Below are 16680 nucleotides of genomic sequence, written 5' to 3' on the forward strand. Positions count from 1 at the left end.
TGAGATTTTGTGTTAAACACAGGCCTCGATACATCATTCGACAACGTGTAGGGCCGGAAATGAATACGAGACAAAAGATGAGAAGTGAACAGTAGAAACGCTTACGTAACACACGATGAAAACTTTCCGCAGAATTATCAACGTAGGTTACAATAATTTCATTTTAAAAATATTTATATTTCAACACTGTGCATGCTATATGCCCCGTTCAACTCATATTTAATTTGTTCTTCTTAATATTTGAGGAGAACGGAAATTATGAAACTTCCAAAATATTAGCTAAACACTGCGTGCGTATGGCTACAATATTAACCGCGTACTGTTAGGCTCTCTCCAGGTCACATGCCCTGGTTTTCACATGATTGCTTTAGCTGATGGGGTCCAGAGTGGTGACATGTCTTTTATGATTTATGACAGTCGCAATCTTGATAAGGGGTGGTTTTGTTCGGGGCTTTGTGAAGTGCAAAAAGTATGGTAGAGCACATCAGGGGATGAGAAGAGCTGAATATAGATATGAGTCGCAGTTTAAATAGTTCGGAGCGGTTCCACAAAGCAGGCGAGCAGCCCAGGACGGTTTATCTACCGTGACAACTGACATTCATATTACGCAAAGTTTCGAATTTACGTTTACGAATGCGTTATTCAAAAACACGCACACAAGTAGTAGAATTCCATCATGTGTGACTAATCTAATGGCAGAAAGTAAAAGCTTTGCATTTAGACGTTTCGGCCACTACTGGCCACCATCATAAGGCATGGCCAGCACTATAAATGAACCAGCTTATATATGCTCATTTAACTTTTTTTCATTTTCGCTGTAACATCATGATTTCATCAACATATCGTGACACGCAGATTCGTTACTAGGTAAACACCGTGAAAGAGGCAGCAAGACAACAGTCGTTGCTAAGTAACGGCTTCGCAAATAACCATATTTGCACGGCAATGATTGGAAACAGCAACAGAGAAACGACGTTTTCTGTACGGTCCATGCAGAGGTGTTATAAGCAGGAGAGTTAGTGAAAGTTTCAGTTTCCGGAAAGAAATGGTTTTCTCCATAACCATGGAGATCCATTCTACAAGTGCGTTACGTACATTTGAGAAAGGCGAAGCCCATTCATAAGAGACAAACCCATCCTATTGACAGAGATGTTACGTAAGGATTATAACAGCAATGGTTCAGTTAAAAAATGGTCATTATCCTCAAGAGGCTTGGCTCCAAGACGAACTGATTGGCGGTAAACCGCCAGTCGTTAAGTAATTCTGACTCAGTTGGGAGTCACAGTTGGAGCAATGAGTTAGTTGCGTGACTGTTGACAGCCGCTAAGAATGGGAGCACGGAAGCAGAGAACACTGTTAGAATCCGTCACCAGGCAACGGCTGGGACACATGGACTGAAGGAAATTACGCAAACCTTTCGGTATATTCGACCGACATTCAAACCAGACACCTCGCGAATATAAGTAAGAAATTTTGCTGTTTGAGGCAATTTACGTGTATCGGTATTATATTCTAGCGTATTTACTCAATGTAAGAACTGATGGGCCATAGAAACAGCCACCTGCTCATTCTGGTTCCTTGCTCATAGATTTTTCTATCCTGAAGATGGATGTGATACGTTCCTCCGGAACGTCTATTCACACAAGATCTACACGGCGCCACATCCCAGAAGACGGCATTCTTCATAGTCACTGCCGTGAATACCTCAAATTTTACATATTATGTCTCCACTACGAAGACCAGCCGGTTAATGTTGTTTAGGGAAACAGTCGCTGTTTATTGTGAGAACCATACGGAACCACAGATACACCGTGCGTGCAGAATATATAACAATTCAGTCCGTACCTCATAGGAAACGCATTACATCTCCACTACGAAGACCAGCCGGTTAATACTATGTAGGGAGACAGTCGCTGTTTATTGTGAGAACTATGCGAAACACACAGATACACCGTGCGTGCAGAATATATAACAATTCAGTCCGTACCTCATAGGAAACGCATTACATCTCCACTACGAAGACCAGCCGGTTAATACTGTGTAGGGAGACAGTCGCTGTTTATTGTGAGAACCATACGAAACACACAGATACACTGTGGAGGCAGAATACAGAGATTCAGCGCTTTAAAGCAGACTGCACATATGGAATCACGGGGCTTTAAAGAACGGATAAACTAAAAAGAAATCTTTTGGGAATTTTACATACTACATTATGGAGTATGCCATTTTATATTCAGCTGTATTTATAAACTCGTCTCATTTTTCTTAGCGTCAGAAAATCCGATTTCGCTTTCACTTACAAATAAATAACATTCCATATCTGTAACAAATGACAGTTTGGCGGCGAAGCACGGCACTAGTCGTGTGGCAGTACATTCCAGGCAAATCCCACGTCTCAGCACAAGTGATCATTAATCCTCAGTGTACTTAATGTATTGTTTTCTGAATAGCAGCCCATATGTGGCAACATCTACAGGATTAATTTAGGAACTAACGATCCATTAGCATACCCGCAAAATATCGTCGTTTGTGTGCTGTGACCATTTACACGAACTAATTGTAATCCGTACGGAAAGGGAGAGTGTTTCCTGGATCGTTATCCACTATATCGCTATACCGTTTCCCCGCACCTTGAATACATTCCTCTGTAAATCACTGAGAACATTTCAGCATTGCAGTGCGGCATGCAGACCCGAAACTAGGCAACGCCTAGAGATTAAGTAAACATGCAACAGCTGTTGCTACATAACGGCTCCGCAAAACAATCATGTTTCCACAGCAACAACTGCACAATTTTTATGGAACAGTGTTTTCTATGTGGTCCGTGCCGAGATGATTATAAGCAGTACATTTATTGAGGTGCTTGGTTGAGGCACTATGCTACAAGCCGGAAGGTCGCGGGTTCAAGTCCCGATATGGTACTCGATTTTTTCAATTGACCTAATCCTTCCAGACGGACTATGGGGTCGACTCAGCCTCTAACAGAAATGAGTACGAGGAATTAATTAAATAATTTTTCTGGGGAGTAAAGCGCGGCTGGCGTGTAAGGCTGACAACCTTAGTGCCATCTATGAGCCGACTGTCTAGATAATGTGGGAGCCTCAACGTCTCACAACCCTATGGGCCTTCACGGCCTGTTACAGGGATAGCTTTACTTTACTTTACTTACTTACATTTAGTGACAGTCAGTTGAGTTGAATTAGTGAGTTACAGAACTGTTGAGGTTCAGTCTCCCCCCCCCTTGACGTGATATAGTTGTATTACTTCAAGAATTCTATTTCTATTTCTATTTATTGAAGATTGTGACATTCACGGCACCAACAATTGCCTATGCCATATGCAACCATCTGCACTTATTTCTTGAAAGCACAGTGAGGTGTATCAATGACGTGCTCTAATGCTCAAAAACTCTGCATTTTATTCACAGAATATATTCATTGGTTTTGTGTAATTCTCAGAATAAACAGAAAATATTTTCCTAAACAGATGGACAGGCTGATCAATTAAATTGATATATATTACTGTAGGGTGGAATTTCTTAGTTCCAATTTCACACAAGGAATAAAGCTGTTAAATTAAGTCCTCCTAGAAGTTTAATTAAAATTGTAGAATTATAAATTTAAACGCGCCATAATTTCACTCTTTTCTATTTCACTGCCCATAAGAATCATCAGATTTCATTCAGCCCTTTTACAGTTGAGCGTTCTTGCTAATTACATACCTCGCCCATTGATTGCCTAGCTCAATACACGCGAAATCTGAAAAGAATTGGTTGTGTAAAAGATAGGGAAGTGAACAGATTTAAAATTAATATAACTGAAGCCACAAAAGTTCAAATAAATAATTCTAAGCAGATATAAAATGTAATTACTCATATTAATCTAGAAGCCATAATTTTGAATCCGGAAAGGCTAACGACAATCCCTCTGAAGAGTGAGATCAAAGTTTTTTTTTTTTACAGATTTCCTTTCTTCTCCTTACTTTAATTTTATGTGTGAACATTTTTACATTTTAGGGCTTTCATTTTTATTAATTAACCGTTCTTTTTACTTTACTTTTCCATTGCCTCGTAGAACTGTGTATCCGAAATGGAAAAACTTGGACGAAAAAAGCTGGAATATCAATTACACTAATTATTTCCATCGTGATGGTCATTTTAAGAACCATATTAAAAAACGTTGCACTTTGTCCAACGTATGTTGATGGGTTTCGTATGATATTCAGAATAAACAGAGATCACTTTCATGAACTGCAATGGAGACATGGTTTGTTTCCTCTCAGGTGGGAATTCAATTCCTAAATTTCTTATAGAGGAATATCCATTTAACGGAATTTTACAGTAATTCATCCCTATCAAGGCCAACGGCAAAACTCCGATTGAACCCAGTCAAGTCCCTGCTAAATCATATCTTCTGGGATGCAAAGATGTATACTCCGTTGAAAGCCAACCGACGTTTCGGAGGAACATGTCACAAGGTGGCAAGCATGCTCTGCAAGCAAGCAAGAGCTCTGTTAGCCACATTCGTTTAGGCTTGTTTATTGCTTGGTTTATTCTTCGTCCCTGAAGATAAAGGCGGCAACTTCCTCCGAAACGTCAGTTGACTTTCAGAACTACAGAGCATTATATTCCAGAAGACAGCTCTCTTCATAACCACCGCTGTAAAAACCTCAAATACTACATTGTGCTCCAGACAATACAAAACCCACTTCCCAACGCTTTATCAATCCCCACTCATGCCTTCACTGTTACGTAGGTCAAGTGGGCTCTGCTGCAACCCTTCAGAGCCAGAAACTTTTCTATTCCCTTCCCCTGAACACAGTGAATACAGTGTCATTTACTGCTCTCTCCAACCTTCTTCTTCTTCTTCTTATTCTTATTCTTATTATTATTATTATTATTATCATTCCTCCAACTGTTAATATTAGATAGAAATGGTTCAACCAGACTTTCCCATTAACAGTTCTCAGTCCACAGAGAAGGACATTGCACGTTAATAAGTCTTATGAGCTTGTTTCTCCACGTGATTTCACATTACACAATTCTTACATCTCATTAGACGATAAATGATATCTGTAGTTCATATGTCACTAATAATTTATCTTCTGAATGATAAAAATCACTGCGAACCGATCCTTATTTGAGGGTTGTTCAAATGGAACCCGTTCCACCGGCCATATTATCTATCAGTGCCACGAACGGGTATCATATGAACAACACCAATGTATGAGTATGAAAAGACTACGGCTTGTTACAAGGTAACAGGGTATAGTACAAGCCTTAATGGTTACCTGTATGTCAACCAATTTGGTAAGAGGACTGGAAATAGAGGCGACTCTATGTGTTTTGTAAGGGAAAACAAAGGGAGGAGTCGGAAATAAATGAAGGAGAACACAAACAGAAATCCATATCCTCGCACCTAAATCAGCATTTCATAAACTCACTGGACAGCCCATACGTATCCACAGACACTAGAACTTAATTCTAAGAGCAAAGCAGTATAACAGCCCTCTCATATCTATGACTCGAATAAATCCCCTCGCCTCCCCTCGGAGAGAAAATAGTTACCCTCTGTTTAAATATTCAGCATCTCCACTGCTCATTAGATAGAATTTATGGACAAATCATTGCATTTCTGGATCACTGGCTCGGCAACATCAAACTAAACACTAGCAACTACCAACATGCTCTACTTAAAATGCTTCAATTTCGTTTAATCTTTGTGGATGCCCTGATCTCGCGATGTTCTTTATTTCCGGTTTACATATAGCCCGGTTATTTAGAAGTGACAGTCCTCCGACGCGGAGTAGGAGAAGTATTGGTAGTGGCGGGGAGAGCTCCACCATGCCGACAAGTGTGGAGGGGAATGCAGTTCAGGCGTTCTCAAAAGGAAATAACACTTTTCCACTCAATTTACTTCGTGTAGGTAGCATGTTAAAGGAGACAGAAAAAATTTACAAATATAAATGATCAAAAAAGAAAAAATCAACAAATAAATATAAACAATAACATAAAATATTAATACAGTAAATAGAGACTAATACACTCAAATACGACTCCAAGAGTCATAACTTTTTAACTTGACTGTACAACGAAGAATGCTTTTAACTGAACTTGAGACGTCTGCTCGCACTGAAAACAAAAGAATGACTAATCGTAACACCGTCGACTTTCACGAATGGACCTGCCCATCCACTGCGCAGCTTTTCCTGGACTGTCACTTCTAAATACGCGGGCTGTAAACCCCTCTGTCGCTGCTACCGCCTTCCTTAGCCTCTCTGAGTTCCAGCAAAACCACACTTCTGAGAAGACGGACACGCCGTGAGATGTCTCCTAACATAATAATGTTTATTAGCTGCTGGGACTTTGCTGTCGTTTTGATGAGATGTAAGGTAAGCATTTATATTTATGTAGTATATGAGGTTCTCGCTGAGTTGCTACAAGCTCCATGAAGTAATTTTCACCCTGAAGATGGGGGCGAAATTCTCCCTTGAAACGTCAGTTGACTTTCAACAGACTACACGGCCTTATATCCCAGAAGTTATAACTTGTCATAACTTTGTTTACAAATAATACAAGTAAAGTTGTCCCTGTGCTTAACTAATTTAAACATTGTGCCATGAAAGCATATGGCGAGTGGATGTATAGATCCACATTTCCTTGACCTCGGCACTAGACTACTGGTCAGTTTCACGCACCGGCCGCTTTACCCCAGATGAAAGAGCTCCCGTTACCCATTGTGTAGGAGGTTGGGTGAACCCCAGAGCCGGCCTGGATGGCGTGGAGAAATGAAAATCCTTACGCCACACTCAGAATTACGATATATATCTCTAAAAGCACACTTTCCGTAATACAAAATATTTGTTCTTGCTATGATGGGAATAGTAATTTTCCTTTCACAAAGTAACGGATGGAAACAAATACAGACGGTTGAGAATCACTGATCCAGATATATTATTATGATAGAACACAAATAGTTTATTGGATCCCGATATCGCTCTAGAAAGAAAGAAAATAGTGTAAATATCTGCACGTATTCCCTCATAAACTATTGTCCTTGACCAGGTTATTTTGGAAATTAAATAGATCTTTGTTCTGTAGACCCTTGTTGGTCGATAATTAATCAAGATAGCATGTACGCGTTGCGTAGCAATTGTTGTTTAATTACTTCCTGTACTCGTGAGGAATATAAGCCTTCTACTCTCCTGAAATATATATTTCCTAAAATTTATCTGTGGGTGAGTAGGTAGGAACGTAGATTTTTTGTTTGTGTTTTAGTATAAATTTTAAATTTTGTTTTTCAATAAAATGTTCATGGGTATATAGGCGAAGTAAAGTTATGAATAGTTTTATAAGATTTGGTATGCAGTACTTTTTTCTATTATTAGTGGGGTGGGACTAAGTCCCTTGTACTGCGGCCACTTCTGGCCTATTGTACCAGCCCCAGATGATAGGTGAGGGTGATTGTGGAACAGTTGGTGGAATGAAGACTGGTAGGGGAAACCGAAATACTCAAAGAAAACCTGCCCCAGCGCCACTTTGTCCACCACAAATCCCACTTGACCAGACCCGGGATCGAACCCGGGCAGCCGCGGTGGGAAGTCAGCAACTAACTGCTTTAGCTATGCAGTACTTACTATTAGGGCAGGTAATAAATTTATTTTGGTGGAACACGAAAGTTAGTATGGAACAGTATGTCATGAACGCTCAGGAACTCGGCCTTCGTGTAATTTCCGGTTCGTAAACACATATTTTTGTTTCGTTTAATTCAAAGTGGTTTTTTTTTCGATCGCAATGCAAATAATAAACGCAGCAATCCCAAGCGAGGATGGTTTAGATGAGCAAACTGGCAGCGTGGAATCTGAAATTATGTTATTTCGTGCTTTGTTCCAATTGAACACAGAAGATAGAACAGACTTTTTGTTGGTGTGTGTATGGGAGTGAAAGAATAAACAAAAACGGAACCCTCTCTGCACAAAGTAACACAGCACTGTAAGGTTGTTCCATTGTTATCTGCACACAAACTGCAGATTATGTAGGGCTTAATGTTCTCACAGGGATGGCTGTGAAGAGTATCCACTGAAAGTTAACCACGCTCCAGACGAAAATTCAGCCTCGATTATCAGGTTCGAAGAACAGGAATATATAGAGTTGTAGCAGGTAATTTGTGAATTGTCAATTTTAAATGTCGAATCTCCATTCCTAACATTATAACATATATTGTCTTCACTGAAAATACAAGTTTCAAGAAACTTTTCTAAGCACATTTTTGTGAAAAATAATGATAGATGATAAAATCCCTCTATTGGCAGAGTTATTGCTTTTTGGGTTCCATGCTGCTGTTTATTTAATAGTTATGTGAACTGGATGATCAACACAACAAAAGGGAGGATATCTTCAAGGTAGAGACAAAATACATGTTGAGGTGTCTCTTATTGCTCTACTGTAAGCAAGTGTATACTAGACAGTTCAATATTCACTCAGGTCATCAGACAAATTCCATAAAACATAAACAAAGTTACTTGAATTTAGCTGTCTTGATATGGATACATATTATGCAATTTTTCTAGTTGTGATTATTAGCGAATACACCTTAAAAATGTCAACATTATATGGGCAGGTTAAATCTAAATAAGCTTGTTAGAGGTTTAAAACTTATATATTAAGATATAAAAGTTTGTGACGATGGTACATATGTACAAATATTATGTTTCTGGACATCATCCATTGTCCTACCTTTATCTACAAACACCGTTTTGTTTATTTCTCGAAACGCAGTGTTTTGGAGATTGGCGTCTGTCTCCGTCTTCAGGTAAAACCTACTCAGATGGGCCCAAATGATAGAGCTGGTCCCTATCTCCGGACACCTGTGCCAGCACCAAGATGGGGTATATAAGCCAAGCACAGCACTAATCATCTGCGAGAGCTAAGAGAACATTTAATTATTAAAAATCTGCACGTATTAGGCCTTGCACCACCGAACTATGGAGGCAAGAAACGATTTTTATGGTACCAACACAAGAAAAATAAAATTTCCAACTTAATCTACACTTGACGGAGTGGAACTTCTTCTGAAGTGATAACGGGGGCCCATTTGAGAGAGATGTCCAAACTGGGTTGACTGTTCGGATGGTCCTGCAGAGATATGTGGGCTGATTCCTTTTATATCCTGTATGTGGTGTTTGGCTCAATCTGCAAGGCTTTTACTTCGTTCCAACATATTTTGTGACCTTCCTCGTATGCATGTTGGGCTAATTTTGATTTTTCAAGCAAACCCTGTGTAAATTTATGCTCCTTAATACGTACATCGAAAGGTCTGCTTGTTTCACCGAAGTAACATCTGCCACAATCACGTGAGATGCCATACACACACTGCTTCGTCTGCTGGGCATCTCCAACCTGTCCAGGTTTTATCAATGTCCCACGGAGTGTATGTTTAGTCTTGAAAATGGTTCTGAGATTGAAAACAGTTCCCGAAGCGTCTGCATTTTTCGGAAGTGCCCTTAAAATATGGGATGACGACATTGCAGTACCCTGGTATACTCTGCGTGAAGAAAGGCGATTTTTTGCCGATGGCTTCATTACAGAGTCAACAAATTCTTTGGATCTACACTGAGCGCAGTGTTCACATATTGGGGAACCATCTTTACAAATTTTCCATTCGCAACAATTACTGCATTGAACACTGTAACATTCACGCGGTGGAGGAAGCATCGGTAATTGAAATGAATAAAACACAGCCGTAGATCAATCGGACAAACTGAGAGCACGATACAGAGAAACCTACACACTGGTATACTGCATTGTGCGAAATTCGGTGCAAGTAACTTCGTTTGTATTTTGAAAATGACGTAATCCATGGGCGCAGATTTACCAGAACATTAATGCGATTTCAACAAGGCAAGACGTAGGCGGAAAGAGGTACATATATATTCACTAAGCTATTTTCTATTCAGTTTCGTGTAATTTGCACACTTAAAAAGATCACGTCTTCTTAGTTCCGGCGGGATGGCCACTTCTCTTTGCAGGCCAGGAGATTCATTTCGAAACCCCTAAATAAGCCTCAGCAATAGACTACCGACTCGTTTGTAATTGTGTTAAAACAATTTAAAATAATATGTTTACTTACAGATATCAATGTAAACATTTTGGGGCACGAGTTGTGATGTCGAGATCCAAAAAATTCACCATAAATTTATGTGACACTTCATCTCCGTTTGTCACCGAAAAGTACAATTTCCATATGGTTGTCCGTCGCTGTCGAGTTGTACGGTGACAGCAGGAACCTAAACAGCTTTACAGCCCCTCTAAAGCTACAGTAAGCTATAAAATATTCCTGTAGAGTCATGAAAAATGCAGTTCTGCACACTGCTGCAGGTCCCTACCAGTCTGTACGGTGACAGCAAGAACCTAAATAGCTCTACATCTTCTCTACGCCTACAGTTAAGCATAATATTTTCTTAAACAGCAGCAAACGGAAAATTTGTAAATTTTCTTCCAGAATGAAGTTACAATTTTCGAAAGAATCTATATTAAATCTTACTGACTTGCTCGAACTGTGTTTTAAAGAGTTCCCTGAAATCGAAATTTACTGACGAATCACGACCGACAGTTTGAGAAATTGCGAGTTATGACTTTAATACTACGGCGTTTTAACATATGACGTTATGTGGTATTTACCAAACTACACGGAACCACATCCTACCACACTGTAAGCTAAATACTCACCGCCATGATAACTTCTCATATTACAAGTACGTAATATTAGGCATGGCGAGGTAAGAATCCAGTTCCGCTCGCTCCATTTTATATACATACTTCGAAACACGTAACACCTGACAAAAATGCGGTTTGAATACAAAGTGCATGTTTCACTTTTGCATACAGCATTTTCTGGGAACATTTTTCGCTGCGATGTGTAGACAGTTGCACCCCGAGGTGGAGCAGGAATGTCAGTAAATCTTTCTGTAAAGAAGTCCGTTGTTTCGTCAGCTCTTATCCAAAACTGCAATGTGTCTACAAATGTTAATAAAATTCGTCATCAGATTCCTCGAAACCTCGTTCTGCGATTCCATAATTACTTTCGGAGTGACAGAAGTGGCGAAAACTAACAGATGCATTCTTACAACGTAAATAAAACTAAAGCTGTCCCTGTAACAGTCCATGGAAGCCTATAGGGCTATGACACATCGAGGCTCTTACATTTTGTAGACAATCGGCTCGCAGACAGCGGTGAGGCTGTGAGCCTTACGCGTTGGCCGCTTTACCCCCACGAAGATTCCTGGTACCCATTTCTATTAGAGGCTGAATCGATCCCAGGGGCTTAGTGCGGCTGGAAGGAATAGGTTGATTGAAAAATCTAAGGACCTCATCGGGAAACGAACCCGTGATATCGATCCTGGGTATATAAAAATGGCAGATCCTCCTGCTGAAGTACTGTTGTCATAAATGTCTACCGGTAAATTTTTAGACACGCACTGAAGAGGTCCTAGTCCTAAATCTCTACCGCGACGCCAGCCGTTCTGATTAAGGCCGTCGTGGTTTTCTTTACTTCCTCCAGGTAAGTAGCTGGACATTACAGTAGTTATGCCATGACTGTTTCCTTCCCAATAATTCCCAATTCATCATTCATCTGCTGTCCTACAGTGAAGCTACTGACAAAGCTACTGGCAGTTGACAAAGGTGTGCAGAGGGGCCCAAGTGAAGCTTCTGGCATTCCAGACCTTGGCGTTAATGGGACGCAATATATTCCAGGGGAAATTTCTGCCAATATCCACCTGATAAGAGCCTGGATGGGACCCCGAGACAGTCTACGTCATGGTGTATGGGTGATGATTCTGAGAACATTGGCAAGTTATATTTGAGCAAGTAGAATAGGGCATGAAAGTATACCTCAGGGATATGGATACGCGTTAAATACGTCATGACATTTTCATTAATCTCCTAACTTAAAATTCCAACAGAGTCAAGTTGTTTTGGATTTGAGATATTCGGACATACAGCCTCCAAAATGTTAGGTTATTTTATGTAATTTATTTGCTCAGAAGTACGTGTATATAATGATGAAGCCTTCTCACAACAGAATGAAACACGGAAAAAGCTGGGAGCTTTAAACTTCGTTACAAATTAACTGGGATTACATATATACCCAGCTTATGGTTTATCTAATGACGCTGTTACTGACTCGGACCATACAGCTTCAAAGTATTGAAAGGGAAGAAGATTGCAAAGGGTGTTGAAATAAATGATCGTGACTTAATTTACTGCCGCGCAGACAGCCGTTGCTATGCAACAGGCGAATAAACAGCGGTGTTATGCAGCACGCTTCTAGGCAACGGCGCGGTAAACATCTCTACAATAACAGAGTTACTGTTAAAAACGGTGTTTTCTACTTCGTCGGTGCAAAGGGGTTATAAAAAAGGCAAGTGGGTAACCCAGTTAGTTGAAAGTCAGCGTGTGAAGAGAATACTAGGAGATTGGTGTGAAATAGCCACCAACCTGGAAGTTGTCAGCTGGTCGGCAGTTCCGCATGGGAGGCTATGGAGATAGGACTAGATTGCGAGAATATGAAGAATTTATGCTGTTAGAAGCCATTTCCAGGGAACGGCTGGTGAAGCTGGAAAATATTTAGCGGGTGCTGTGGTGATGTATGCATTGTGAAGATCAGTAATAGCGCTTTAATTTCTTGTAGTTCCGAGTGGTGTGTATAAGTGGTCAATAAATCTATTCAGCAATTCATACCCCGTCTATAGTCATACACACACAATGTGACAATACTATCCTGGTAGTTGTCTGGATGAAGCAAGAAAATTCATGAAATTTTTTTGTCAGAATGGTAAGTGTCGCGGCTGAAATTTGAGTAGGGCACCTCCTGAAGGCAAGATTGAAACATTACAGCTTGAGCCCAATTGCTCGATGTGACGGCTGTGAAGGCGATACAAAATAACAAGAGTTTTTACACATTTTCACAGAAATAAAAGACTATGAGTAGTCTGTTTCAAAACACCCTGTAATTTCGAAGTACTGGATTTCTGGAATTTCCCGGTAGGAAGCGCATGCATTCTGCATGTGGCTCGCATCCCTGCTCCCTGGATCTTTAATGACAGGCGATATAGGCTGACCGTAACAGCGTAAATAATTTAAGGGCATTTCCAAAAATATTCCGTCCCTTTAAATTCTGAGTTGAATGCAGAGGCTGACGTTTACGGGCGGAATGCTGATCCTCACCACCAGCAGCAGCACTCTACACGTCGTGCTTCGACGCTTTGATAAGCATAAAAGCTTAAACTCAATTCATGATGCTAGACTGATGAAACGGTTCAGTAAACATAAAACCTTAAATTTCAATCCAAGATGCTATACTGATATAAACATTAAGTAAGCATTAAGGCTTGAATTTCAATTGAAGGTGCTATGCTTATGCAAACGTTCAGTAAGCATAAAAGCTTCAATTTCAATTCAAGATGCTATACTGATGCAAACGTTCAGTAAGCATTAAAGCTTGAATTTCAATTGAAGGTGCTATGCTTATGCAAACGTTCAGTAAGCATAAAAGCTTCAATTTCAATTCAAAATGCTATACTGACGCAACAGTTTAGTAAGCATAAAAGCTTAAATTTCAATATAAGATGTTAGCCTTTATGTAACTTTATGTAACCGTTCAGTAAATATAAACGCTTAAATTTCAATTCAAGATGCTATTTTGAAGTAATTTTTCGGTAAGCATAACAGCTGAAATTTGAATTCAAGATGGTATACTGACGCAACAATTTAGTAAGCATAAAAGCTGAAATTTCAGTTCAAGATGCTATAGTAATGTAACCGTTCAGTAAGCATAACATTTGAAACTTCAGTTCAAGATGCTATACTGATGTAACCGCTCAGTAAGCATAAACGCTTACATTTAAATTCATAATACATACTATACTGATGTAACTAGCCGATCACAGTGGCCGTGCGGGTCTACGGCATGAACTGTCTTCGCCCGCTTAAACACTAGGGTCGTGAGTTCGAATCGCACTTGAAGTATGGATGTTTATTTGCGTGTAATCTGTGTTTTTGCTCTCCCGTTTTCAGGTAACCGCCTTGCGACGAGCTGATCCCCCGTCCACGGAATCTTACCGACTGTGTAAAAGCTCAAGTAACTGAAAAAAAAAGTCCAAGGCCCAACAAAGGGCTGTAGGGCCATAGAGAGATAGTGATGTAACACTTCAGTAAGCATAAAGGCTGAAATTCATTACATGTTGCTATATTCATGTATACATTCAGAAAGGACGAAAGCTGAAGTTCAATTCATTATGCTATATTAAGGTGACTTTTCCGAAAGCATGAAAACTGAAACTAAATTCATATTATTGTACTTAGGTTATCGTTCAGTAAGTTTGAAGGCTAAAATATCCATTTATATTATTAATATTCAGCTAACGACCAAGTTCCGGCCTGGGCCATGAGGAAATCACAATATCATCTTGCATCTGCCGTAAAAAAATCGTTTGTACTGAATATTGTCCTTGAAATTCTCTGTAATCCTTCAGAGATACTCCAAATGCAACTTGAATATTGAATACTTGTTTACTACTCAAGTAATACTTTGCACAGAAACTGTATAAATAGTGTGAATTACGTGTATATCAGTTAGGGGAAGACAAACAGTGCCGAAGTTTGAGCATGCTGCAGGGTGCCACTCTAATGCTACAATGAGCTCAATACGGTGGAGGGGGATTATGTACAGGTACACAGTTTCCAAATTTTATACCTTAAATTCAAGTTTTTGCGCACAGAAGCGCAGTTATGTCTGAACTATTATCATTCTGTACATATTTGAAAGTATAATAATGACGAGGCGGAAGCTCTGAATCACGAAATTTCGGGTTACCATAGCAACGAACTGTTGAGCGCTAACACGTTGCACGGACGCAAGCTATGTATTAGCTCACGAACGAGCGAGGATTCCTTTACTTCGGTGTACAATAAACATCCCCTGAACGTTGAAAATATTTCAATATAAATACGTGTTGTGTAATTGCCTATATTACATAAAGAAAACAGTTTACAATTATGTCTGCGTGTTATTCGTGGAAGATGGCTTTATACGTCGGCCTCGACGCATCATTTGATAACACGTGCGTCCGTGAAGGAGTACCGGGAAAATAGAGGATGTTGAAGAGTGCGCAGCCTTGTCATGGCAAACACGGGACTTCCTGTTGAAATTTCAACGGGTGTTACATTAATTTATTCATAATTTGTACTCTTCTTCAAGTATTGTATAATTAGAATGTTCAAGTCAAGGAGGATGAAATGGGCAAGGCATGTAGCGGTCGTGGCCAGTCAATTTACCCGGTATTTACCTGAGACTTAAGAAACCCACGAAATATCTTAGTTCGGATAGCCGATGTCCCGACCGGAAATCCTAACCTAGTACCTCCTGAAATCGAGTCTGCAGTGTTACCGATACACAGTTCGCTCAGTGAAATGTGTTTATTGTGGCTCTATATCACTCTGCTATTCATTCTCTTTTGATTCACTACAAGTGTAAAAATTAATGTTGCGGACATCTGTTTCAGGAGCAAAGTGGCTGCAGCACTGCTCAACAAACACCTGCAGATAAACGGAATCAGCGCAGGCATCACGTCCTTGCAACAGCCACTCAACTGTGACGCCATGCCCGGAGCGACTGGCCCGGAGTCCGTTACGGAACCCATCGCTAGCAGCAGCAAGATGAAACGGGAGAGAAAAGCTGCTCGCACCCTGGGAATCATCATGTCTGCCTTCCTCGCCTGCTGGCTCCCCTTCTTTCTATGGCAAGTCTACCGTTCTTCTTTGTGACCAGAATAGCTCGGTCGGTAAGGTAACCGACGTTCCCACCTCATGACTCAAGGGACGCGGGTTCAAACCCGGCGGAGGTCGTGGAATTTTTAAGGGCGGAAAAATTCAAGGAACAAGTCCTCCGGGAGGGACTTTAAGCCGTGGGTCCCGTGTCGTAGATTTGCGGCACGTAAAAGATCCTCATGTCTCTAGAAGGACATTAGGCTAAATTAGGCAAAAATTTCCCGCCCAAGTAGTATCAGGTACCGAGGGCCGACCTCGTTGGCTGAACGGGGCTGATAGCACGAAAAATTAACGGTAGGGTAAGGCGACTGGTAGAATATCAAAGGGGGACGTACAATAGACTATTAGTCGCGGTGCATGGGAAAAACCACCCACCTCTAATAATAATTCAATTCAATTCAATTCAATGCTTTATTTATTTACGTGCCGAGCTCAACAGCGGAGGCCAATTACAGAGTCAGCGCGGAAAATATAAAACAACAAACAACAGACAATAATAAAAATCAAGACAATACACACATAGATAATAACAGGTCAAAAACGTTAAGTATTTGGAAAATTAAAAACAATTAACAGCAAAAAACTAATTGCATACTTAGCTCAAAAGCCAGTGACAAGTTAAAAAGACAGTGCAAATAGTAAAAAACAACCAAAAGTACAAAAATTATCAAACTAAACAATTCAAACTTAAACTAGATTTACTAAAAATGTCTACAAGTTCGCAAACAAAATTTGCAGCAACAACACATCTAGCTGTGGGACAGCGACTGAAAGAACAGCTAAATGTAGAAAAATTTCGAATGTTCCGAGAAGGAACCCGCAAACCGACCGCATCAAGGACAGAGGAGCAATAT

The 16680-nt window shown here is 40.2% G+C and overlaps 1 protein-coding gene across 1 annotated transcript in view; it reads left to right on the plus strand.

Moving 5' to 3' along the window:
• The window catches only part of LOC111870962 (octopamine receptor beta-1R), a 134669-nt gene that overhangs the window by 114531 nt on the left and 3458 nt on the right, over positions 1-16680 (plus strand). Inside the window, exon 2 of the mRNA XM_033754056.1 lies at positions 15562-15798. Coding sequence (XP_033609947.1) covers positions 15562-15798 — 237 coding nt within the window. The remainder of the gene's footprint in view (positions 1-15561; positions 15799-16680) is intronic.

The sequence above is a fragment of the Cryptotermes secundus genome, unplaced genomic scaffold (genome assembly GCF_002891405.2).
Source record: "Cryptotermes secundus unplaced genomic scaffold, Csec_1.0 scaffold1044, whole genome shotgun sequence".
Lineage (NCBI taxonomy): Eukaryota > Metazoa > Arthropoda > Insecta > Blattodea > Kalotermitidae > Cryptotermes > Cryptotermes secundus.